This window comes from Falco naumanni, chromosome 9 (genome assembly GCF_017639655.2).
Source record: "Falco naumanni isolate bFalNau1 chromosome 9, bFalNau1.pat, whole genome shotgun sequence".
NCBI lineage: Eukaryota > Metazoa > Chordata > Aves > Falconiformes > Falconidae > Falco > Falco naumanni.
The window spans coordinates 3882087-3906694 of record NC_054062.1 but is presented as its reverse complement, the minus strand read 5'-3'; the positions used below and the strand labels follow the sequence as shown (position 1 = coordinate 3906694).

The 24608-nt window shown below is 45.9% G+C and overlaps 1 protein-coding gene across 1 annotated transcript; it reads right to left on the bottom strand.

Annotated features, from left to right (window-relative positions):
- Nucleotides 1-1594: 1594 nt before the first annotated feature.
- TNFSF8 (TNF superfamily member 8) lies at nt 1595-19634 on the bottom strand. Its single transcript, XM_040606987.1, has 4 exons — nt 19417-19634; nt 11984-12029; nt 3248-3319; nt 1595-2708 (listed from the first exon to the last, which is right to left on the bottom strand). The coding sequence occupies exons 1-4, from the start codon at nt 19609-19611 to the stop codon at nt 2311-2313; spliced, it is 711 nt and encodes a 236-aa protein (XP_040462921.1). The 5' UTR covers nt 19612-19634; the 3' UTR covers nt 1595-2310.
- Nucleotides 19635-24608: the final 4974 nt, after the last annotated feature.

The following is a 24608-nucleotide window of genomic DNA, read 5'->3' as shown; positions in this document are numbered from 1 at the left end:
AAGCATGGAGGATGCTGCTTGGCTCAAGGCCTTGTTTCAGTGAAAGCTATTTAACATTTTTATAACTGATGGCAAAATTACACACTATTAATGGGCTCTCTTTATGCCTATAATTTATTCCTGTTTCTCAGAGGCAACAGAGTAGAGGCCAGATTGCTTTATCCTGTGGTATTAAAAAGCCTGGGGCTGAGAAGCTTAGCACTGCTTTGTCAGGATTTTCTCCATCTGGCAAAATAATAGAATAAAATCATCCTATGCAGAGAGCTTCTTTATTTTTTTAAAGAATGGTCTTTCTCTTTCAATTCAAAGCCTTCAGAAAAGGCGGCGAGGAGTGTGTGCGAGTGGTGGTATGTGTGAGTAAATGTATATTTTCATTCATCAGCTGCCTCTTCTATATTCAGAACCTATGATGCCTGACTGCCTGGCTTGCTTAAACTTCTCTGGGCATGAGTCATGTGTATAGAGGTGGAGGCAGATAGAGATTAAAAACCCTATTCAGAGACATGAGATATTTATAGGATCCAGAGAGGTGAGGAGATCCCAGTGAAGGTTACAATGTCATAGGCAGGGTAAGCTGACTCCTCTTAAAAAAGAAAAAAATCTTTAAGGAGAAAAGAAAGAAAGAAAGCATGGATTTAGTTTTCTTCTTTCTTTTTTTTTTTTTCCCCTCAACCATTAATAGCAAAAGGAATTTTTGTTTTCAGCCATGTTTATCCAAGCAGAAAGCCGGTATCTAGAGCAATGAATTGAACCAATTCCTCATGACTCTTTGAAAGGTTCTTGTGCATTTTGAAGTCACCTGATCAATGGACGAAACCTCACCAGTATGTACCATTGGTTTCTGGTGATGTAACACAAGTAACAGACTACTGCTATTAGGAGTATTTTGAATGTGCTTACACAAACTAAGCTATATCAGCTGAAAACATCAGCTAAGCCTGAATAATAAAACACTGAGTTTCTGAAGCCAGAAATAAGATCCGTGACTAAATGTTTTGATGTGAACAGTTCACCCAGCTCTAGTCATGTAAAGGACAGAAGGTACAGGTACACAAGAGGAAAAACTTGAAAAGAAGTGAAAATACACCTTAGTAGGATCTCAGGGATGAAGGGAAAGGAGGAAAGAGTAAACTGGTACCAGCCTTTGGAAAGTTTTGGTCCCTTCCCGTCCCATACTGTAAGAATTAAATTTCCAATAAATGCCTGTGTTACTGCAGTTCATAGAATAAGAGGGCCTGAGGTTACTCTTTTATCCTTCATTATCTAAGCCTTTGAGTAAACTGAAGCAGCTCAGATCACATCATCCTCTGGACTGCCCAAGCACCGCAGCTCTCAGCCGAGGGCCAGGTCTGAGGTTAGCTTAGGGAAACTCTGGACCTCAGATCTAAATCTTGGATTATCAGGGAGTGCAGGTGTTAGAAGTGTATTTACACACAGTGTGGTCTGCTGCCGTGCAGGGAACTGTCAAACAGGCAGGGCAGGATTCAAGGAAAATGTGTGATAATGAACTTTGTTATGTGGATGGATTTGCAACTAGGTTACTATTTTAGTATTTGTTACAAAAAGGTCTAGAAACCTCAGGTGAGAACAGAGGCTGTGCACTGTGCATAGACAAAATCTCTGCTCCAAAGAGCTTAATGTTTAAATAGAAAAGATGGGTAAGTAGTGAAAAGGAAGACGCTTGGAAGTAAATTGCATAAAGTCTATAGCAGAATGCAGCACAGAAATATCCCGTAAGTTCCATATCTCCTACGTCCTGCCCCAGAGTTTTAGCTACCAGCCTGAGAGTCAATAATTTCATCATCTTTGCTTTTGTCCAGTCTATCCATAAACCTACCCCAGAGCTGCAGTTGCACACTCTTGTTGTAAAGAAAGCCTTGGTTACAAGCTTTGACTGTAGCTTTTTGCAAAAAACACTTAAAAATACTACTCCATAGAATTCAGTTTGAAAGATTTCCCCATCTCCTGAGCACAGGCACCTTGCCAGCGGTCCACGGGCTAAAAAGTATTCTTCCTCTGATCTGCTTACGTTTTAATCTGTGTTTACACAGTGCTGTTTTGAGGAACCATCGGCAGGTCTGGGGTTATATGCTGGATAGTCCAACAACAGTGCTGCCCTGAGCCAAACCAGAGGAATCTGTCGGGTGTGGGTCTTGGAGTGGTTTAGGTTTTGTTCTGGGATGCTCACAAAGTTCCTTGTTTACCTTAGTGACCAGGTAAAATAGGAGATTCAAAACAAGGTGTTGCTGAGGAAAAGCTGTTGTTCAGGGAAAGGTGAGTTTGGGCAGCAGTGGGAAGCCAGAGAGCTGCTCACATTTTGTCTCTGTACCTCAAGACCCCGAGAACGTTTTCATTGGGAAGGGAAATTTCATTCAAGAATCTAGGGTGGTTAAGTGTTACTGATATTCGGTCCTCCGCCTTCAAGTATGTCAAATGGAGCTGGAACAAGGTCTTGAAAGTCTTTTCTTGGCACGTTTCTGACGCGCACCATGTGGTTAACGTTTGCCTGTGGACCTTGTTGTTCACCAGGAGCTCTATCTTCAGGTCGGTGGGGCTGTTAGAACAGCTGGAGAAATGAAAGTTCAAGTTCCAATAGATCAAGTAGAGGCCTTGTTTCCTGATCACCAGCTCTTCTCTCTTGCACTGGATGTCCTCACAAACACCCTTCTCGACCAAGCTCAGTTTTGACCTGTTGACTGGACTGGACACTAGAAAGGAAAGGAAACATGTTTAACAATGAGCCGCGGGGCTCTCGTGACCTGACTTCAGCCTTCTGTGGGGCGGCCGCGAGTTTCCTGGGAAATGGAGGGGCCTGGGCAGTGGTTTTTCTGCAGGAAGCTCAAGAAAATGCCCCGGCCAGGCGGCTGGGATTCAACACATGTTAAAAGTTCCAAGGACTTACACAGCCCTTGGGAAACCCAAGGCAGGGGGGTGGGGTGAAAATGGGTTTCTGTAATATTGGAAGGGAAATAATGGAGGTGTATATCCGTGTGTTTGTGTGCAGAAGGTTTATCTTTATTTTTTCTGATCAAGTTTAGATAAAGAAATTTTGTGTGATCAGATAGGGGGTTTACCAAATACACCCACATTTCAGGAAAGCTAAAGATTTTGTTCCTATAAAATGCCCATCTGGTCAGAAAGCTGTTAGCCACTGAAACCAGTTTGGGTGACATGAACAGCCTGCCCTTCAGCCAGCTCTGCAGCCTCGCTCCACCGGCTCTTGCCCTCTATGGGGCTCCCCACTGACCTCTCATGTACGCAGCCGCTCTCTTGGTCGGGACATTCTGTAGGATTCTTAAATAATCTTCGGAGGTGTTCCCTGAAGGAAACAACAGATTAGGTGACCAGTCCTGATTTTTTATATTTTTTTTTGTACTGCAAAACGCTGTCAGCATTTGGCACCTCGTTTATTTGCTCTAACTGTGTTATGGACAAGCTCCATAGTGGCAGCTCCAACGCGACAAGCAGCAGTGGCTAGAACAGCACGTAGGAGACTTGGTTCTTACTCTTGTCTGATAACATCTGACCTGCACAGGGAATCACATAACTTGACCGGTAAATTTTAAACTGGTGAAAGCTCTGGTGGATTGCAGCTATCAGTGCGAAAAATGGTGTTTCTTATTCTTCTTACAAATCGATTCTATGTGCAGGTAAGCAGAATTTAACCACGTTATTTGTACGGTGCAATTACAGAAAGCAGCTTTTAAACATTGAACTGGAACGTACTCCTGAAAACGGCTCTTTGGGTGCTTTTGAGACGCCGCTCTGATCTCTCGCGGGTGAAGTGTGGATGCCGCCGGGACTTTAGGCGAGGTTGTTGGTTGCTCGGACCCCAAGGCTGCCTGCTAGTGGGGCCGGCACAGCCCTGCGCAGCTTCCTCCCAGCCCGGGGCGGGGGGCGCCCGCAGTGCCGGGGACTGTCCCCCAGGGCCGGGCGCCGCCGGGGAGGCTGCGGGGCTGCCCCGCCGCAGGGCGCCCGGGGCCACGCGGGGACGGCGCCCTCCCACGGCCGCGCCCGGCACTGCGGGGCTTCGCATCCCGGCACCGCATCCCTGCGTCCCTGCACCGCATCCCTGTGTCCCAGCCCCTGCATCCCGGCACCGCATCCCGGTGTCCCAGCCGCTGCAGCCCAGTACCGCACCGCTGTGTCCTAGCCCCTGCATCCCGGCACTGCATCCCGGTGTCCCAGCCCCTGCAGCCCAGTACCGCACCGCTGTGTCCTAGCCCCTGCATCCCAGTACTGCAGCCCAGTGTCCCAACCCCTGCATCCTGGCACTGCACCACCGTGTCCCAGGCCCTGCATCCCAGTGTCCCAGGCCCTGCATCTCAGTAGTGCACCCTTGTGTCCCAGCCCCTGCATCCCAGTACCACATCCCTGCATCCCACTACTGCAGCTCGCTATCCCAGCCCCTGCATCCTGGCACTGCACCGCTGTATCCCAGCCCCTGCATCCCAATGTCCCAGGCCCTGCATCTTAGTACCGCACCCCTATGTCCCAGCCCCTGCATCCCAGTACTGCAGCCCAGTATCCCAGTCCCTGCATTCCGGCACTGCATCCTGGTATCCAAGCCCCTGCATCCTGGCACTGCATCCCAGTGTCCCAGCTGCCACATCCCAGCACTGCATCCTGCTGTTTCAGCTCCTGCATCCCAGCATCATATCCCTGTGTCCCAGCCCTCACATCCCTGTATCGCATCCTTGCATCCTGGTGTCCCAGCTCCCACCCACATCCAGGCACCACATCTCAGTGCCCCAGTCCCTGCATCCAGTTACTACATCCCGATGTCCCAGCTCCTGCATCCTGGACCCTGCACCCTACCACCCCCCCTTCCATTTCACCTCCTTTCCAGCCACATTTCACCTTCCCATCTGCTCTGTGTAAGATTTTCCACTTCTAGCCTCACTGGCCATTCAGTGCGTGTCACTGACTGTCCCTCCATTATTTTGGGGTTGTACAAAGCAGAGCTTGTACCTCCCTGTACAGCCCACGTATGGACACAGGGACAAGATACAGACTCAGGAAAATAGTGTAGGATATTCCAGTGGCTGCAACCAGACAGATGAATGGTATTTCTCCTTCCCTTGGCTCTCCTTTACATCTCCTGGCCCTGCTGCAGCTGGGGAAGGGATGCGTAGCAGCTCAGGTGGGAGACCGGGAAATTCCTGTGTTTTATTTAACAGCTGAATACCAGGAATAGAGTATGAAGGAGTTTCAGTAAAGCCTTACCAATAAATACTCCCCTCTCCCTGGGTACACAGATCACCTAAGTTTTCCTGTGAGTCAGTTTATAAAATTGGTGTAAGTCACACACCCTAAAAGAGTCTCTGAAGGACCAGTTAACACACTAAACTAAGTTCTGCTAAATCTTGATGCTATTACTTGACATCAGATGACATATTTCTTGTTCTTTCCATGAACAACGAATCTACTAAATGCAGTGGGACAAGCATCTTAAGTTTCATAGGATTCCTGAAACTAAGGGTACAAACCAGAGATTCAAACCTCCAGTCCCTGTGGTATCTGCATGGCCTGGTTTTGAAGACCTACTTGGTCAGGAGGATGGATAAATCAGGGGGAAGCTGGTCCTACACACAAGCCCCACCCCCCACCCACCCCCACCCACCCTTGCTGATCTCTAACACTGCACCCATTGCACTCATTTGGAGAAAGGAGGCTGTGGGTATCTTGAAAGAATTGCAATCTGTCTTTCATTACAGTAGTTTCAAAACTTTTGAGGGAAGCAGGTGCCCACTGCACTCCAAGAATGAGTAAGGCATGTATCAAAGTCCCTTGCCCATGCTGGAAATCCCCAAAGAAAAACCAAAGCCTGCTTTCCTGATGTTAATGTAATGTTTTAGTGAGTGCACAGACACTACAGAGATGTGGAGAAATGGCACAGGATAGGAGAAAACCCTTCTGGCCCTTCTTTCAGACTAAAGCTGTTAGGGGAGCAGCAACAGGCGCTGGTGATGCATAGTCAGCATCCTGAGCCCACCGGTATTACAAGTGTCCTGCAAGAAGGGACAGTATTTTTGCAGAAACTCCATGCCATTTCGGGGGTTTACCCTAGAAAGCAGAAAATCCCCCGCTGCTCTGGCAGACTTTGGAAGCTGGCTGGCACGGCCAGTCTGGTGCTGCCGGGGGACATGAGCTGCCTCGGGATGTTCATGGCATCTCTCCGGATCTACCCCTCACTGACCCAGCTGCATTTTGCATTTCCAAAGCTGTAGTTACGTTTATTGGTGTCAGCAAGTTTTATGTGTGGTGTGTGTGTTTAAACCATTTATTTGGTGACATCAGCTGTGTTTGTGAGGAGGCAAGTTATGGGGAAAAAAATGGTTTTATAGAGATGTTTCCGGTTCTCGCTCTGCTGAGGCAGCTTGTAACTGTTTTCTATTTTTATTTCTCAAGTTGATTCTTTTATCTGAAATATTTCAGTGCAAGCCAGGAAGAACTGAAATTACTACAGTTTCGGGACTGATCGATGGATATGTTCAATCACATCGCCTAATTGGCTTTGCACTAGGAACAGTGTAAAGCAGAAGTAATCCCACTGAAGTCAATAGGATTATATGAGCTTAAAAATACTATGAGAAGGAGGGGAAGAAAGCATGTTTGGGACTAAGGACCAAGGAGACCACACTGGTTTCGTGGTCTGCTGTGATGCATGGATGCTGTAGATCAGGCTGTTCTAAGGAAGCCTGCTGATAAGGAGGGAGTCTTGGTAGGAAGCTGTTTAGGGTATTTTGTTGTGAAGAAGCTATTAAGAGAGAATACACTTTTGTCTTCCTGACAAAAATCCTTTTAACATAGGATGAGCATCCCGAGGGTGCAGCCCTGAGGAAAAGGGCCAGACTCTTTCCATGAGCTTAATGCAGCTTTTCCCCATGGAGCCAAAGGGGGGGCACCACAGGACTGTGAGATGGGACTCAGAGGAGCTGCAGCCTCGCTGACGCTCCCATGATTTCCACCTGCGGTGCCAAATGGAAAGAGTCTCATTGAAACACAATAGGCCTCTGTCCAGCCAGGAGGAGCACATGGGCTTTGGGACACGTGGACATATGGGCTGCTGCCTGCCTCATCCAAGGCGGTGTGACTCTGCCTGGGAAACTCTTCACACTGCTGGCTGCCTCAGTTTCCCCACCCAAGATGGGTATAACGGGAGCACAGGCAAAGGGCACTAAAACCAAAATCTGAAAGCGGCATGCCAGATACCAAAGCATTGCTACCCAGGCATGGAAAGCCCCTCACATAAGGTTTCTGAAGTTTCTCCTATTACCAGTCATCTCTTGCAGCGAGATGCCTCTGAAGTGTGTGTGGCATTGCAGCTCACTGGAGGCTGGGCGTGGACAGGCACAAGAGCAGGTCAAAACCCTGAATTTGTTTTATGACGTAAAGAAGTACAGGCAGGCAACAAACAGCTTTCAATTCCCGCGTACCCCGCACCGATTTAAGTGCTTATACAATTAAGCAAGGTGATTTCATACGTCCCTGTCAGCATGCTGGCGCTAGCAGAACTGCAGAACTTGCCTAATTCTATTTCTCAGCAGCCACGCTCTGAAGTCACTGTAGCTATCTTTAACTCTCTCCTTCCAGCTTAGTGTCCTGCTAAGAGCTGCCAGCTGGCGCTGATGGACAGTCCCAGCTGAGTCATGCTGTGACAAGTGCCACAAGAGGACAAGTGACGTCCTCTCCTGGGCTCAGTGGCGGAGCTGGGCTCTGCTGGTGGCTGTGCCTGTCACACATGCACCAGGATCTTTGGTTCTTGAGAACCCAAGGGCTGTCGCTCTGGCCCTGTGCGTTTGAAGGGGACAGAACTCAGCTGCCAATTTTACCTCCTTCTGAAAGTATTAACTTTAGAAGCATCCCTTTCTTTCCTCCAGATGTAGGAACCTCTTATGAACTCATCACTGCATACCTGGCTACTGCAAAACTTGCAGAGCTTAAGGCCAAAGCTATTTAAGTCTCTAGCCTGCTTGTCAGCATGGCACAGGTCACAAAATTTCACATATAGGTTCATCTATAACTTGGGTTTTGAGTATTGGAGAGATGGAAGATCTAACATTCAGTATTTTGTAGCAATACATCTCATTGTTAATTAAATAAGCAACCAGCCCCCATTATGACTGACTGGAATCTGTCTAGCTGCAGTTTCCTCCGGATGCTTACCTAGGAGGATGCTCGTGTGCTCTTTCTAGCATTTGCAAGCCCAGGCTTGCCAAATTTATTTTTTTTTTTTTTTTAACGGAGAAACACAGCTCATCTGCCCCGACCTCCCAAGGGCAGACAGGACCTTTTACAGTTTCACATACACGTGCATGAACACATACATGTACTGAAGCTGAGAAGGCAAATATCTATATGGTCTAAAGGTGAGAGATCCGTTTCTGAAGAACCAACCATCATGGGATTTGTGACTGACAACCCAGCAGCATCTTTAGTGTTGCACAGGGACAACTCCAGGCCGGAGGAGACCAGATTGAGTTGCAGAAGACCAGACTGCACTCAGAGGTATTGCTGCAAATCTGGAAAGGCTTGTTTGCTTCACTGGCTTCAGCCCCATTTACTCTAGGGCAGCAAGGACGTGAATGTCGCCTGTATTATACTAATTTCTCAGAACCAGATTTTTATTTGAGAACCTATTTCCCTTGCAAATGTGAATGGGGTGTTGGATTTCCTTTCCTGGTCTGTCCATCAGCTGCTAATAGATCTTACTGCCAGACAAATATATCTATAAATAGTGTGTGTGAGCACAGATATCTACCCGCAGGTTTTTCCTTTTATAAATGATAAGAGATTTTGGTATCATGTCTTGGCAGTTCAAAATAAGAAGAAAAGCCTTCAGTTCAGGGTGACAACATTTATGGGGAGATGAGGTTTGGAGAGGATGACAAGGAGGTGATGAGGGCTGAACCTCTCCAGATGTTGGTAGGTCATAAATTTCTCTGTGACATAGCTTTCCCTCTAAAATACGAACCTAACAATACCTCTTTGGCCCATACTAATATATGATTTGATATTTATGAAATGTGGATGAATTTCTGCAGAGAAGTATTTCCACAGACAGTTAGTTCATGAGGAATTTAATTTTTTCCCCCTATTGCTCAGGCATTCTACTGACAATGGCACAGAAGCTTTGAGGAGACTGGCACTGGTTTTCTTACAAACGTTTAATTAGCTGACATTGCATTGCTCCCAGCCACTGCCTATGGAGTCCTGCAAACCCATCGAGGACTGGCAGCTGAGTCAGGAATGTCAGCCTTCTATCAATCTGCTTTACTGCCCACTGATGTGTAGCTAATAATAGAACATATTCTCATTGGAAATCTAAATTAAATCATCGTGATTTTTCTGCTTTAATATTACAAAATTTATTCAGAGGTGTAGCTGTGCCTGGACCCCTGGCCACTTGCATTACAATATGATCTCTGCCTGAGTGAGCCCCGCTGTTCCCACTAGCACAGCCCTGCATCCCCACCAGCACCTCCGAGATGTCTGCACAGGCAAGGCACTGCCGCAGGGCTGAGCGCCCAGCTGGCAACCGGGCAATGCTAATTTATTCTCGCTTGCCCATTTTTACAATGCAAGGCTTTGAAGCCCTGATTTGAACAAGTTGGGCACAAAATATGTTGAAATTATGCTATCAACATCTGGGCTGCCTGAGAGGCAGACACAGATCTGAATCTAAACCCCCAGCAGCTTCAGCCTCCCCACAGTCCCCAGCCTGCAGTGTTTCTTACGCTTCTGGTTCTTGCTGCTCTGCAGCTGCTGGAGGAGACCTTGCAGCAGTCACCACAACTCTTGGCAACACATGACAGAGCTTCCTGCTGAGGGGGCCTTTAGTAAATTACCCACTGGGATAGATTAATCAATTAGGCCTGCTTTATGCATTTTAAGAGAAAAAGAAAAGGCCGTTATAATTGGCTCACACTTCAAATGCTCTATTAGCCTGCCTGAGACGTACAATCGAGACTGGTCGGCAGCGCAGGGTGGGCTGACAGAGCACTTACACGCAGTGCAAACAGCTTTTAGCAACTCTTCCTGCCTTGTGGGGTTTCTCTGTCATTCCCTGCTTTGTCTTTTCCTAATGGCATCATCTCCGATTTAGCAGCAGAACTCAGAGCTAGAAGGTGCCTGTAATTGTTATCGACCCAAAGCAGAAAAGTTTCTGGCTAATGAAGCAGCATCTTGTACGTTCCTGGAAAGAGTGAATCCCTCCTGCCTGGCACCTGCCAGTTATTGATGAGGAGAAAAAGCAGTTGGCACAGGTTGGCAGATATGGATATGAAATAAAAAAAAGAATAAAATATAAATATCTAAATCAATGCAATTTTGGATTAGTGAGAGCTCTTTTTCCTGCCCTGGGAATGCCAGTATCACTCGTGATTTGCTTTGAAAAATACTGACCTACAGATACAGTCTCTGTGGCTCCTCTGTCAACCACTAGACTCAACACCAACAGCTTGCCCTGCCTCCCCCTAACTGCTGGTAAAACTCAGCCATTGAAAGCCAGCCTGGTTCTGGTGACTTCTCTGATGTTAGGCTGGTTTACAAGAGGTTGCAGGTTCTGCTTTGGGGCCGTACTGCCTCGTAGCTGCCGGTGACTCTCCATCGTCCCAGTGGGCCGAGGACAGGAAGGCTGATGCTCTGCATCCCGCTGGGTTTGCAAAGCTCCTTTTGGGGCACCTTTGGGGACTCACTGGAGTAGGGCTGGAGTGTGACTGTCCAAGCGCCCTTACTCAGATCTGCCTTGTATGTTCTGACCTTGCTTTATTTCTGAGGAACTTCAAGCACAATATAAACCACTAGAAATTTTTTAAAAAACTTAAAAAGACTAAAGGAGCTACTTAGGTTGATAGAGAGAAAGTGATACATGCTTAGGATGTCCGGGAAAAGAAAATCCCTCCAAGTTACGGGGAGAATTTTAGAACATAAAAAACTGATGGTCAGGCAAGATGTGCGGTTCTCAGGAAGGACACAGTGACATGCAGGGACTACTCTGAGACCTGTGGGCTGTGAAACAAGCTCAATACTGAACAGTCCTGGATTCAAAAATTATCCAAGATAGAGTATGAGTTGACCAAATGCTACGTTATGTCACCTGTGTGCAGAAATGCAGCTGCGGGAAAGCTGGTTGCGTGGTTAGGACTCTCTGGACCTTGAAATTAGGTTACTTCAATTTCCCATTCTGCCTTCGTTTCTAGATGAACACTGTGCTTCATTTTCCTCACCTGTACAGTGGGAAGCAACGGTATCTCCTATCCTGCGGGACCGAGTATGAACTTGTATTTGCAAGAAATCACAATCCTTGGTCCTAAGGGCTGTGTAACCAGGGAAGCAATGTTGATGGAATAAATGGTGCTCCTCCTGATTTATGCTAAGGAAAGGCAGAATCTTGGTACACAGTCTCTGCTAGTCCAGTTAGACAGTTTTTTCCTGTTTTGGGCTCCCTGTGGTCATACTCTGCCTTTAATTCCTTGCTCTGTGGCTCTTGCTGCTGTTCTCCACTCATCCCTTCTAGATCTACCCATTCCCTCCTCCCTTTTCCCCACAAACCAGTAGGAAACATATGACTGCTCCAGGCCAGAGCAGTACAAAGAGCTTCAGTTGTTTTGAACTATGTGCCAACACATTTGCACCCACGCCTTGTGAAGACGGGGTGTTATGCCCACATGTGCAAGAGCTAGCCCTTAAAATGAAACCTAACGGACTGATGTTCACATTTTCTAGCAAAAAGGCTCTCTTGCAAAGACACCTCAGGGCAGATTCAGACATACTTGTTATTTCCTCAGCCATGCGTTGGTTTCCGGAGCTACCGAGTAATTTGAAAGCTTTTTCTTCCCCACCCCACCCTGCTACCTTGGCTTTTCACCAAGAATAGACCTTATGTGAAACGATAAAATGTCCACAGTTGGCTCATTTGTGATCCTGGACAATATTTGCATTACAGATGCAAATCATATGTATTGCTTAGGTGTCTTACCTGTCCTGATAGGTTTTGAGATGCCCTCTGTGGCAGGATCAGCTGTCTGAATGAGAAGCAAGACAAGGGGTGGTTATTCTGGGAGCAGGGCATATCCATGTTCAAGTACATCCATGCTTTAAATATGGATCTTAAAAGCTTCTGTAGCAAGCCATGAAGGTAATACAGAGCCTGATGCGCAGGGAGCCAGTGCCGGGTGCTACAATGTATAGCTCCTATAGAGCCTCACAGGTCAGTGAGGGATTAGTGTGGAGGAAACAGCTCTGGCAAGGTCTCTGCACTCATCCAGGTATCATCCTCTGCCATCCCTTGTTACAGCCCTTTTTTTCTAACTTAGAAAAAGCTACATTTCTGACACAGCCAGCAGTTCTTTCAGTGTGGTAAGAAAGGTGTGTAGGTTTTGTTGGGGTTGTTTTGGAGACACAAGCACTGAAAATTTCAGTCTGTGGCTTGCAAAACTTGGAGCAAGTAGGACAGAGTGGGACTGAGCACCCTTGAGAGCCAGTGTATGTCCCTAGAAAGCCATTAACTGGATGAAAACACAGGCTGTAGAGCCCCAACACAGGTCTGAGAGTGACAGTGTTGTCCTGCTTCACCTCTCCCCCCACTTCTTGCTGGGATGTCAACCCAAAGGTCAACATGGCACAGAGCACTGTCCTCAGTCAGCATGGCCTGAGAACCTCTCAGGAAACAAGCTCCACATGTGAAATATGGTACGTTTCATCTGCGGTCTCGCTTCTGTTTTTCACACCTCTCTGCCATCCAAACACAGAACCCCGAGGCCTGTGCTTGCTTGCAGATTATTTCCACACAGGGAAAGTCACTGACAGCTCATAAACGTCCAGCGATGCCCTCAAGGAATAAAGAAATTCTCCCAGCAGCTGAGGAAAGGTACTAAGAGTGCCTCAGTGTTGGAAACTCTGTGTCATGTCCCTTCACTCGCACACACCAGGCAATCCCACAGTGATTTCAGTATCAAGGAGTGTTTTTTGCTCAGGCTAACCTAAACCAGCTCCTCTTATCTGGATACCAATTAGCCGGGCTAAGTGTGCAGGCTAACCAGGCCAGGCCCAATTTAGTGTAGATTCATAGAATATCTGGAGCTGGAAGGGATCCATAAGGATCATTGAGCCCAGCTCCTTGCTCCTCACAGGACTACATAAATCTAAACTATATGACAAAGAGCATCATTCAGATGCTCCTTGAACTCTGACAGGCTTGGTGCTGTGACCGCTTCCCTGAGAAGCCTGTCCCAGTGACCAACCAGGATGTCCAAGAAGAAAGTTGGGAAGCTGCTACCAGATTTAGCAGGCCATCTAATGTCTCCTGGGAGAGGTGAGGCACACCATGCACGTGGTGGAAGACAACTCCATCCATAGTGGTCTTAAAACATCAGCATTTTCTGTGTGTAAATAGGACAATATGTGGTGTGTGGAGAAGGAAGATGGTTAGACAGTGAGAGAAGTCATGTGTCTGTTTGTGGTACTTATGTTCTAGCCTTAAATGTTTAAGAATACCTTTAATTAGACTTTGGCCTAATGTGACCATGTTTTCAACCACGGCTGAGGGGTAGAGCTGCATACGCTCCCAGCAAGTCAATGTTATCCTTTGGTCTAATGACAAAATGTGTCCTGCAGACGGGGATGGCCTAGGTGCTTCAAAGTCTGTATATCTGTAATATTGATTTGTTCATTTTCTTTCCCTGCACCTATGTAAGATGGGCAGAAGTTAGTGATCTTCCTAAGCTGTACAGGCTGCTGGGTTAGGAGAAGAATGGGAACTTACAGCTGTAATTTGAAAAAAAACCCAGGCATTTCCGAGCTTTTTGGTCCCCTACACGACATCCTCCCTTGCAAACTCTCATGGATCCTATGCACACGTATAATCAAGTGTGGGACTGAGAACAGCCTCAGCTGAAAGCGCTCCCAAGGTCCATCTGCTGGAGCCTCCCCGCTCCCACCCTGCATCCTGCACCCTGGCGCTGGGCTGTCCTGCCTCCGTGCACTCGGTGCCGGGAAGCGCCGCTTTTCAATGCAATGGGTGAGCGTTTCTGCCCTCTGCAGAGAGTTAAAGGCATTTTTTCTATGAGGGAAAGGGGATGCTGTGTCCCTCGCTAGGTTATGCTAAATGAAATCAGGCGGCAGACACACCGCTGCCTGCAGAGGAGTGTTCGGTAAAGCCGTGAGACATTATCGGCAGTGAGGTGCCCACCTTGCAGCCCGCCCGCGGAGGTGGCGTGTGGGACACGGCTGGTGGCTCGCTGCTTGCTTTGTAGTCAGGGCCACAGAAACCAAATTAAGATGTACTAATGTGTTGTGTTCTTCTCTGGGAAGTCTCCCAGTGGGTGAAATCAGCAGACACTAATGCAATTTATTTTAATGACAATTGAGTAGATATTCAAATAAAATTATAGAGCTGGCTTTGAAATATTACTGACATTGCTTCTTTCTATTCTAACAGCAAAAATAGTGCATGCAATGCTGTAATTTGGAATGCAGAGAGGCACACAGTAGGAGCCCCAAAATATTAAATTCTACAGTGCCAGCTCAGAGAGAATTCATGACAATGCATTTTACCCCATCTGGAGTGATCTGGGTGCTGCTGGTGAGATCTTGGTCTCTTCACTCAGTAAGCAGAATAATTTCAGTTTGCTTCATTAGAGAAAATTATAATCAGGTGCCAGTGAAAGGCATTTCTTTCTTCTTTCCCTTAATCGTTTTGCAAGAAATTCTCCTAAGCTGAGACAGCCTAGTGCTGCTAGAGGGTCATTCTAATGTCCTGTGTCCGAACTGTGAATGTTCATTTACTCAGAGATCTCTGAACTGTGTGTCTGCCTTTAGAAAGCCTAAGAAAGCACCCCCACATGCTGAGTCCCCCAGAAACTGGTCTGGGAGCAGCTTAATTAAGTCAAAGGCTTTTCCAGAGTGTGTTCGCACCGCAGCTCTGCAGGGATGAGCTCTTTGGACTGCTGTCCTGAAAGAAGGTTTTGCAGCTTGAAAAAAAACCTCAAGGCTGTCCCGTGTTCCTGCTCAGCCTCAGGCCATCATCACTGGTCTGGTGGAGGGGAAGGCAGGCAGTGGCACTTTAGGTAGGTGACCCTGAGCTGCCAAGAGGCAAAAGTAGAAACTAGACGTGAAAACTCCAGAAAGTGGAGCACCGTCCCACAGCTGATCCCGTAATGAGCATCACAGGAAACAGCCCCGTGTGAAATTCAGTTTTTCCAGTACAGACAAAACCTGTTGAAGTTACACCTCTGGGCAGCAGGTGACTGTCACTGTACAGAATACCGGCGGCAAGAGTTAGAACAGTGCAGTTTGCTTCTAAAGTGTCTCAGTGGTTTTCCTGTGGTGTTCAGTGAGTGGGAAATCTGTTTTCGGGGGCAATTTTCAGTGGGTTTTGTTTGGTTTTTTCCTCCCCGTTTATTTTCCTTTTTGTCAGGGTGTCCACCAGAGGGGGCCAATAGCCACCGAGTGGGGCAGCCCACGCAGGGTTATTGCGCCGTGGGTATGAGACGCCAAGAGATCGGGCAGGAACAGGCCAGATGCTGTAGTAGCCACTTCTGGTTATGGCAGTCCCACTGCTAAAGGGGTGTCCTGGTTTTGCCTGGGATAGGCTTAATTTTTCTTCCCAGTAGCCAGGACGGTGCTGTGTTTGGGATTTGGTGTGAGAATGATGTTGATACCACAGCGATGGTTTAGTTGTTGCGAAGTCGTGCTCACCCTGAGCCAAGGACTTCTCCGTTTCCCATCTCTGCCAGTGAGGAGGGGCACAAGGAGCCGGGAGGGAGCAGAGCCAGGGCAGCTGACCCGAACTAGCCACAGGGCTATTCCATACCACAGACCCTCATGCTCCGTACAGAGACTGGGGGGAGCTGGCCGGGGGCCGCAGATCGCTGCTGGGGGACCGGCTGGGCATCGGTCAGCAGGGGGTGGGCAGTTGTGTATCACTGGGGTTTTCTTGGGTTTTATTATTTTCTCTTCTTTTTGTTATCCCCTTGTTCATTACTATTACTATTATTATGAGCAGTAGTAGTAGTAGTATATTTTACTTTATTTCAAATATTAAACTGTTCTTACTACAGGTTCTACCTTATTCTCCTCCCCATCCCACCAGGGCGGGGGGAGCGAGTGAGCGGCTGCTTGGTGCTCAGTTGCCAGCTGGGGTTAAGCCATGACAAGGGGTTTTACAGTTTTAACTCCAGCAGCCTGGAAGACTAGATCAGCAAATATCAAAACCTACACTGACTGTCAGCATTTGCCACGCTGATGCCTTAACTGTGCTGAAAAGATTTGCCCATGCAGTTTGGAGGTTAAAAATATGAAGTCTACAAAATGCAAAGCAGTGACAGACTGCCCCAAATTATGGACTTTGGACATCAACACAGAATTTGTTCGTAGAGGCGGGTGACCTAGGTGTCTGTTACAGCATACCTTGCAGTACAGCACAAGATTTTCTAGGGTCCACGTGTCTTAAAATTTGCCTAGTCCATCCTGTCCCATACACTTTCACTGATTTTACATCTATATCTCTATATACATAAGTATCTGCATAGGTGTGTGTATATATTTATATCCAGCAGCAATGAAAGCAGAAGGGTGGAAGTTTTAGCACGCTTCTAACAGCGTTAAGAAGAACAATGAAGGCTACAGACCATAGTGACAGCGACTATTCTTTTTCCAGAGAAAAATAAAGTCACCTGTGAAAGATGGAGACAAGTGAATGGCCTGAAGCCAAGGGTTTCTGCAGATGAAAGCTGAAGAAATGATCTGACTTCAGTAGTGCATGTAGTTAGTTCCAAAAAATGTAGTGTAGTTCCAAAAAATGACAGTTCCCAGGTCTGATGCTAATGAGCTGTGCCACCCTTCTTGAAAACAAGGTGTAAAGAAATTCCTTGGGTTGTTGGAAAATGCAGGAGCAGGTTGGATAACGTGTATTAGAAGTGCAGTTAGATTCAGAGAAACAGCTTTGGAATCACAGTTGCTTTTTTATTTTGATCTTTCATGTTGGATTTCCCTTATTCAGAGCACCTAGATGCTGGGTAGTACAAATGCCTTGCTTCTACACAGTTTGATTTGCCCTTTCCAGTGTGTCTTCCTTCATCTTAAACGAGGCAAGTGTAAATTCATCAAAAGGAAGACAAGCAACCAGCTTCCATGTACCTGCAAAGGGGCTAGGGGACTGTGTGGTCTCCCTGCCACCAGAAGCCTCCTCTTAAGGTAGTGGTACCTGAGTCATGGGTCACAAGGCCTGCATTGTCCCACAGACCCTCTAACACTCCTTTGAATAAAGGAAAATAAAAATTTCTACCGCAGCCTAGCATAGGGGGGGCATGAAGTTGCCACCATTGCCCTTGTGGTCAAGGACCACTCACGTAACCCAGTTGACAGCATCTGGAGAGAAAACCAGATCTTCCCAAGAGGTCAATCACACAAAATGTTGGCCCTCTCTTCAGGAGTCACAAAGAAAATAATTAAGCCAGATGATGATGCTCTAATTCCTACAGCAACATCCAATATCCACAATATCCACAGGGCTCCAAGTACAAGAACTCCCCAGACCCTCTGTCCTGGAGCTGCTGCAATCAACACTTCAAGATGTTCAACCCAGCCACAACTCCTTTACCGAAGGAGCTTGTGCCTAGCCTTGCACTGACAGTGTGACCATGAGCTGAAGTGTTTTTGGAGGAAGCCTGGATTTTCTTGATGAACCCGTCTCACAAAATCAACATTTGTTCCCTGGTCTGGAAATTCAAAGCCAGGCATGGATGGAGAATGACTATGCTGCTTCCGAACTTGGGGTCTTTCAGCTCCCTGAGAGGAAGAACACAAGTTGTGCTTTTACTGCCAAACTCCTCTCACAGCATAGAATTGCTGCTCGATTTTATTTGTTGTTTCTCACACACCTCAGCTTCCTATTTTCTCCTTAAGCCAAGCTCATTTCCGAAGCAGCTGCAATAATGTCATTACTCTTTTAAATGAAAACCTTGACTCTTTCTGTAATATTACTCCTCTGGCAACTAGTGTAACTGTGTTTATCCTGATGGAAAGGTAATTTAATGCTTACTTTCATAATAAGTACAAATGAAAGCCTCATTATATAGGAAAGCTGTGGCAATTCTGTAATTACCCAAGCTGTTATTTTAAAGATCTCCCTAAATGTCCCTCTATTTATCACTTGAAAACCCCCATGTCTCATTCTAACTGTGCCCAAACTGCTTCTCTTGTGGAAGAATGCTGATTTCAGGTAAATTACTCCTCTCTGGTGCAACTTAAAGAAGTAACTGTCAAGCCTTCATGGTTTAATTTCTGGGTAATGTGCATACACAGGCACACACATTGCACAGGGTAAATTTAGTAAGAGAAAATACTGAGCTGAGAGATCATGTTCTGTTTTCCATGGCGAACTTCCTCCAGCAGCCCTACACTGGTGTTTTCATACTATGAATAGTAGTGGAGGTACTTCAGCACTTAGATTTTCGCAAAAAGATTTCAAAGCCTGTCAAAACTTCTAACCTGGCATTTTACCCTGGTAAAGTTCGTGCCAAGGTTCCTGGTAAGATCAGAAACGCACTTTTTATATTCACAACCACTTGTACGTCTCTGCCTTGGCTGTAACTGTCACGCTATCCCCCATCCAACCCCAGATCTACGTGAGAGCAGTCCTCTTTATTTTAAGAAAGAAAAAAAGTCTGTAGGCAGACAGAATAGTTGGTTTTGTGAGACTTTGCCTCACTTATATCCTCAGTCATCCTTGCTACAGCTCTAACTCCGCATTAAAAATCACACCCAGGAACAGATCTGAGAAAAAGAGAGCACAAGTGAGCTACTTTGCCCCTATCAAATGCTCTGGGTAGTTCCAGAGCGCTTTGCTTCACCACATCACAGTGCATCCCAGCAGACAGCACCACACAGTGCCACACACAGAGATGTTCCTTGTCATGTCCATTACTGAAATGTATCGGTATTTCAAAAGAACACATGTAGATGCTACCAGACCAGACCATCTTGGCTGCTCTCCACAGAAATGAAGGGAGACACATGTAAAAACAGGTAGCAGACACTGAGGCACTGATCTATCTTCTCTCCACCTCTCTGCCTAGCTAGGCAGGACAGAGAATGGCTTGCATCATGGCTTATGAGCTTTCCACTTCCATTTACGGATTAGAAATTGCATGATAGAAATTAATTCTGCCCATGGAGAAAGATGGTCTTTTTTTGAAAGGTCTTTTCTCTCCCTCTTTGTTTCACTGTTCTCTCCCCTAATTCATGCATGTGCATTTGTAGCAGGAGGCAGTGACTGTGTTTCTGGCCACAGAATAATTTTTGGAAAGCAGTAGGTGAAAGAAAGAAAGAAAAAAAGGAAAGCAGGAAGAAAGAAAGGAAGGAAGCAAGCAAGCAAGAAAAAGCCAATGAATAAAGTAAGAAATTTCTTACCGTCCTCTGAACGACTAAGACCATGATGGTGGCTAATGCAAAGACGAGTAACACAGCAAGGGTAGCGATGATGCAATACAAACATGTTTTGTTGGTGGCTCCAAGCCTCCTTGAAACGGTGTCTTCATTCACATGCATGGCTGATTCATGAGAGTCCTTCACCTGAAAAAGTGTTTGCTCTTGTGCCGAGCACATTCTTATATAGCTCTCAGGGTACTGCTCTGTATCTCCCCTTGATCAGGTTCAAGTTGCAGCCCATCTCTGTTCCTGGCAGGATTTTCCCCCTTCATCCTGCCTCATGTGATCTGGAAAAAAAACTTCATCACTTGTAGTACAAATAAAGAGGGACCTGGGGGCGTGAAGCAGGACGCAGCTGTGAAGAGGGGAAGGAGCTTCATGTTCTTGATCAGGGATTTTGCGATGGCAGTCTTGTATGCTGCACCGGAGGTTTCTGATGTCAGAAGGTGAGCAGTTACCAAGATCAGTCATCCCCCACGCCGCCACTGGCTTTCTGCGGAGAGCTGTGCAAATTCTGTTTCATTTTATACTCAGAGCAGCTACAGTTCGGTACAGTAAATCACCCTGGAGCTCTGCCTTCCTGTTGCACAGAGTAACCTCTTACTTCCAGTAGCGTCCCCGAGCTGTGATCTCCAAAGCTCGGTGCTCAGAGGTGACCTAGGCTGTGAGTTCGGTGACTGTTGTTACTGCCTGTGAAGGTCTGGAGGTGCTGGGTGGGATTTTCACTGAAGTATTTCACAGAGATGTGTCAGGAAGATCTTCCATGCGGGATGCAAGTTCTAGGCAGAGGTACAGAAAGAAACTGGTCACACCAAAGCAGCTGAAAGCAGGATGTTGGGATGTGCCAATGTAGAGGGTGTCTGTGTTCACCTCCCTGCCCTGGCTTGTTTGCAGCCAGAGAATTAATGCTCACTTCTGTCCTGGCTGCAAGCGTCTCCTCGGTTCTAGCCTGGGACTATCACCCGGCCACAGGGCTTCTCACAGAACTTACATGGGATTTCTTTAACTTGAACTATTCCTAATTCATTTCAGTGTGGAAGGACCCTAACCCTTATTCCCAACCCTACATTTTTTATGTGAGATGACTCCTTGGTTTCTAGGACAGTCCATCTTGAAAGAGCCTTGGGTGTTTCTGAAGATTTTCACAGTTAGATGTGTGTCTTCTGCAAGCCAGCAAACTCGTGTAGGGTGATCACAATGTCTGGCAGTGTTGCTTATCTCAGCTGTTCCAGGTTTGGTAATACAAGGACATCAGAGAAGCCAAACAAGATCTTGCCAATGGTCCACCTAGCTCAACATCTTGCCTTCAGTAGGAAGGAACAAGAGGTGCTACAGGAAGAATATCAGAACAGAAAAAGCATTTATTGAGTGTAATTCTCTGTAATTCTCAAATTCTTCTGATTTGGACTTGTAGGACTCCCAAACCAGAAGTTGTACCTTTCTATTTTAATCCAATTCTTCTTCACACCCCTGATGTTACAGAGTCCTGGCATCTTACTGTTATTACTACTACCTTTAATCACATCACTAGAGCACAACACTACAGAGGCTTCCACAGACTTCCGCAGTACTGGTTTTCAGAGCATCTCTTATCACCGTGGAAACAGGCAAAATCTATTTTAATCAGAGGCAAGGGGAAGCAGCCACCTTTCCTTAAGGGTGAGGCAATAGTCTCACTTGGTCAGGCCTCCCTCAGGAGATCTGTCGCTCGAGCCTGACAGGTTGGATGAGGTGGATCCTCACCTGCTGGGTCCTGCCTGGTGGATGCAGAACTGCTGGACAGCCACTAGCAGCAGTGGCTCTCACACACCCCGGTTTGTACTGGAAATTAATTTTGATTTTCAAGGGAAAGATTTACACAGTGCTGCTTGTGAAATTTTGCTTGACCCCTCAAAGCAGCCAGTACCGCAGAGCAGCAAGCCTACCCTTTAGGAAGCAGAACGTGGAGATCCCCTAACACCGTCATTGCTTCCCAACCTTCCCGGGCAATGTGACTATTCTGAAATGTGGGAAAACCTGAATTACAAAGACCTTGCAGTGAGTGGCAGCAGCTACCATTCTTGAAGACAGTCCAGCATCTCTTGCTCATGGCTGAGCAGAACCATATCTCACCAAGGAAGGTGATTTCTGAGAGAGTAATAATGGTCTAGTTTTAAGGCTATCACATCATGTTTGGTATCATGAGGAGGGCATGGTCCTCTGTGGGTTTGTAGGCTTTTAAGGTTGCATACATGTGCATGGTCAGCTCTTCAAACTATAAAACACTTATGCTAAACATGTACAGGTAGACAACCAGCTACTGTAGCAGTCAGGACTGGACAAGAAAAAGAGATCAGTGAAAGCCAGTGAGGGAAAGCAGGACAAATTAATCCCTTGTGTCAGTAAGTGCAATCCAGATTAAATTTGGCCTGTTACTTTCTAAGCTAAATTGGGTTAGTCCACTAGTACAGCATTGAAAACTCGCAGAGTTTATTGACTTGGAAATGCTGAAATCTGCTGGGAAGGCCACATAATACTATATAGGAACACAGAGCATCCACTCATGCAGTAATATGCTCTATAGAGTTCCAAGAGAGCAAAGGCAAATATCTACGATTGCCTCAGGTCACAGCAGGATCTGTGAATGATTCCCCTTCTGTGATGGCTGAAATAATCTTGAAATGTAGAAATGAGATAGTGCTGAGCTAAAATAGATATACTGTTAAGGCAGCCAGTAATTTTTAAACAAGATAACGCTGCAGAATGAGTGGACGCTTCCGTAGCTTTGTTTTAGGCGGTAAATAAACCACTGCACTTCCCCATTAAATAGGTGTTCTTGGGGTACTGTGTCTGTACACCCTGGCTTGTAGGTGGTGCTGCATTTTCAAACACAACTTTAGGGCAATGCTGTTACCCTCTAGTTCCTAACAACATCGCTCTACAAACCCTATCATAATACCATCTGCCTGATTATCCTGATTTTCAGAGCACAGTTCACCGCTTTCATGCCTTCTGACCAGTACTGCATCGATTCTCACAAGCTCTGGTTCAAGAGGCTAAATAGCAGGTGCTTGCCCTGTATTTGCATTGGCACGTGCTGCACCCTCTGCAGCAAAGGGCTTTGCATAAAAGAACAGAAGGGAGAAAACAAGTGAGCCACAAAACCAGCAGTTCTAATTATTTCTTGGTAGATATTGCAAGCGACTCTCTTCAGTAGAAAAATACAAAATATCCCGGCCCCTTGTTAATATTTATTTATCTACTCCTCTGCAGAAAGGAAATATACTTGCTGAGAACTGAAACCCCATCTGTGTAGTCAATGGAAATTTGGCCTTGACTGAAGCCTGTGAGGACTGAAAACCTTCCTGAAAGACAGTAATGACCAGTTCTTCAAAGATGAGTAGGTACCCAGCTGCCACTGGAAGCCCAGGGGTGTGAGGTGTATAGGTGCCTTTAGAAGTTTCTGGTTTTATCTTCAGTGGGAACTGGGTCCATTTCTCATGGAAACCGTCATTCATATTTGCACCCATGTAGTTTGCTACCAAAACCTCATCCTTAGCTTTTCAAGATCCAAGAGCTCAGAGAAGATGCAGCATAATGTATGTCTTATTCCTAGTGCCCTCCTAATTATGGGTCTTAGACAACAAGGATGCTACTAGGCTTCTTATTTTCAAAAAGAGACTTCATTAAATATAGGGTTATTTAACTTCTGCTGAGTTGCACCAGAGTGCACACATGTAAACATGTGAGCACATGTGGACACTTGTAAAAAATTGATATGGAAATGCAAAAATCAGTTAATTGAGGTTACTGCAAAATGCCATTAGCACTCAAGGTATGAATCACCTTGTTCTCGGAGGTTTTTAAGTTTCCTCCAATGAATCACCGTCTCATTCTGCACTTCAGCATTATGTTTGTACTCCACATCTCAGCCTGGGCCAAGGGAGATGGGTGCCTGGGCCAGCGTTGACAAAGTTGTTTGGTTTGTTTCTTTTTGGTTTTTTTGGGGTTTGATTTGTGGTTTTTTTTTTTTTTTAATTATATTTTATTATAGTCTGTGGCCATTCATGTGGTCCTAATCCAAGGCTGATCACAGAATGAAGTAAATGACGCTCCAATACCACACTCCTAACCCTCTTGTGATTATATTGTTGGGTGTCACCATAAAACAGTCTTTTGAGGGAGAGGCTGCATGGTGTCTTTCGTCCAAGCCTTCTGCTCCTGCAACGTATTGGAAGGTTTCCAGGAATAGCAATGTTCTTTTCTCATTTTGTTTCTCAAATAAAATTATTGAATAAAAATAGACATCAGACAGGAGGAAAATAAGGGGAAGAAAAGCAAGTTTAGAGCTGCCATTGTGCAGTATTATCTCCTTGGGAAGCTAGATAGTGTTTATTCATGCTGTGCAACTGTCTTCCTTGTTCAAAAGAATTATATCACTCAGCCTTGTAAGGCAATAGAAAACCAGGTATATTTAATTAGCTGAAAATTTGCTATAGGGAGAAAACATCTTTTTATACTGTAGGTGATATGCACCATCCATTTCTTTTGAAGCGCAGGTAGATACCAGAGGCATTAGAACAAATAATAAAATGCAATAATAAAATAGTACAAATGGAACAGTTATAAAAATGCAATAACTTCCACAGATTTGTCAGAGAGCGCGTTTGCTCAGTAGGAGTTATTGTCTTCCCAAACAGTAAGTTCTTTCCATGCAGCATCCTCTCCAAAGAAGGGAGCTGCCTGCTTTGCTGGAAAATCTTTGGTATCTTTCAGCAGCATTTACTGGTAAGGGTCAATCCAACTGGAAAAGCTCTTTTCTGGGTATTAAACCCCTCTGTATTCCGATTAATTAATTGGGAGTAAGATGAAGAAGATAATGCATGAATTGTAAAGCTGGAAGAAACAGGATAACTGAACATACAGCTTAAATAAAAAAAAATAAAAAACAGTGATAATAATAAAAAAGTGGAGTTATTTAGAATGTGCTTTTCAGGCATATGTTGGGATTTCAGACACCTGAAATTCCAGTTATTCTGTTGCAAAACACCAGCAGGATCTTAATTTCCTACCTGGTTCTCATAATTTCCTGAAAAGCTGTCTATTTCTGTATGATTCGAGCAGAATAATAAAAAATTGAGCCACCCAGAAGTATATTCAGCCTCTGGCACCTACTCTGCATTCTAAATTCAGGA

Bases quoted from the DNA above. Each gene is read 5' to 3' on its own strand.
- TNFSF8 (XM_040606987.1), bottom strand. From the start codon at position 19,611: ATGTGCTCGGCACAAGAGCAAACACTTTTTCAGGTGAAGGACTCTCAT. The intron at 3,320-11,983 runs GTAAGACACCTA...TGTTTCCTTCAG, and splicing joins CTCAAAACCTATCAGGACAG to GGAACACCTCCGAAGATTAT. The intron at 2,709-3,247 runs GTCAGTGGGGAG...TTTCCTTTCTAG, and splicing joins AGCGGCTGCGTACATGAGAG to TGTCCAGTCCAGTCAACAGG.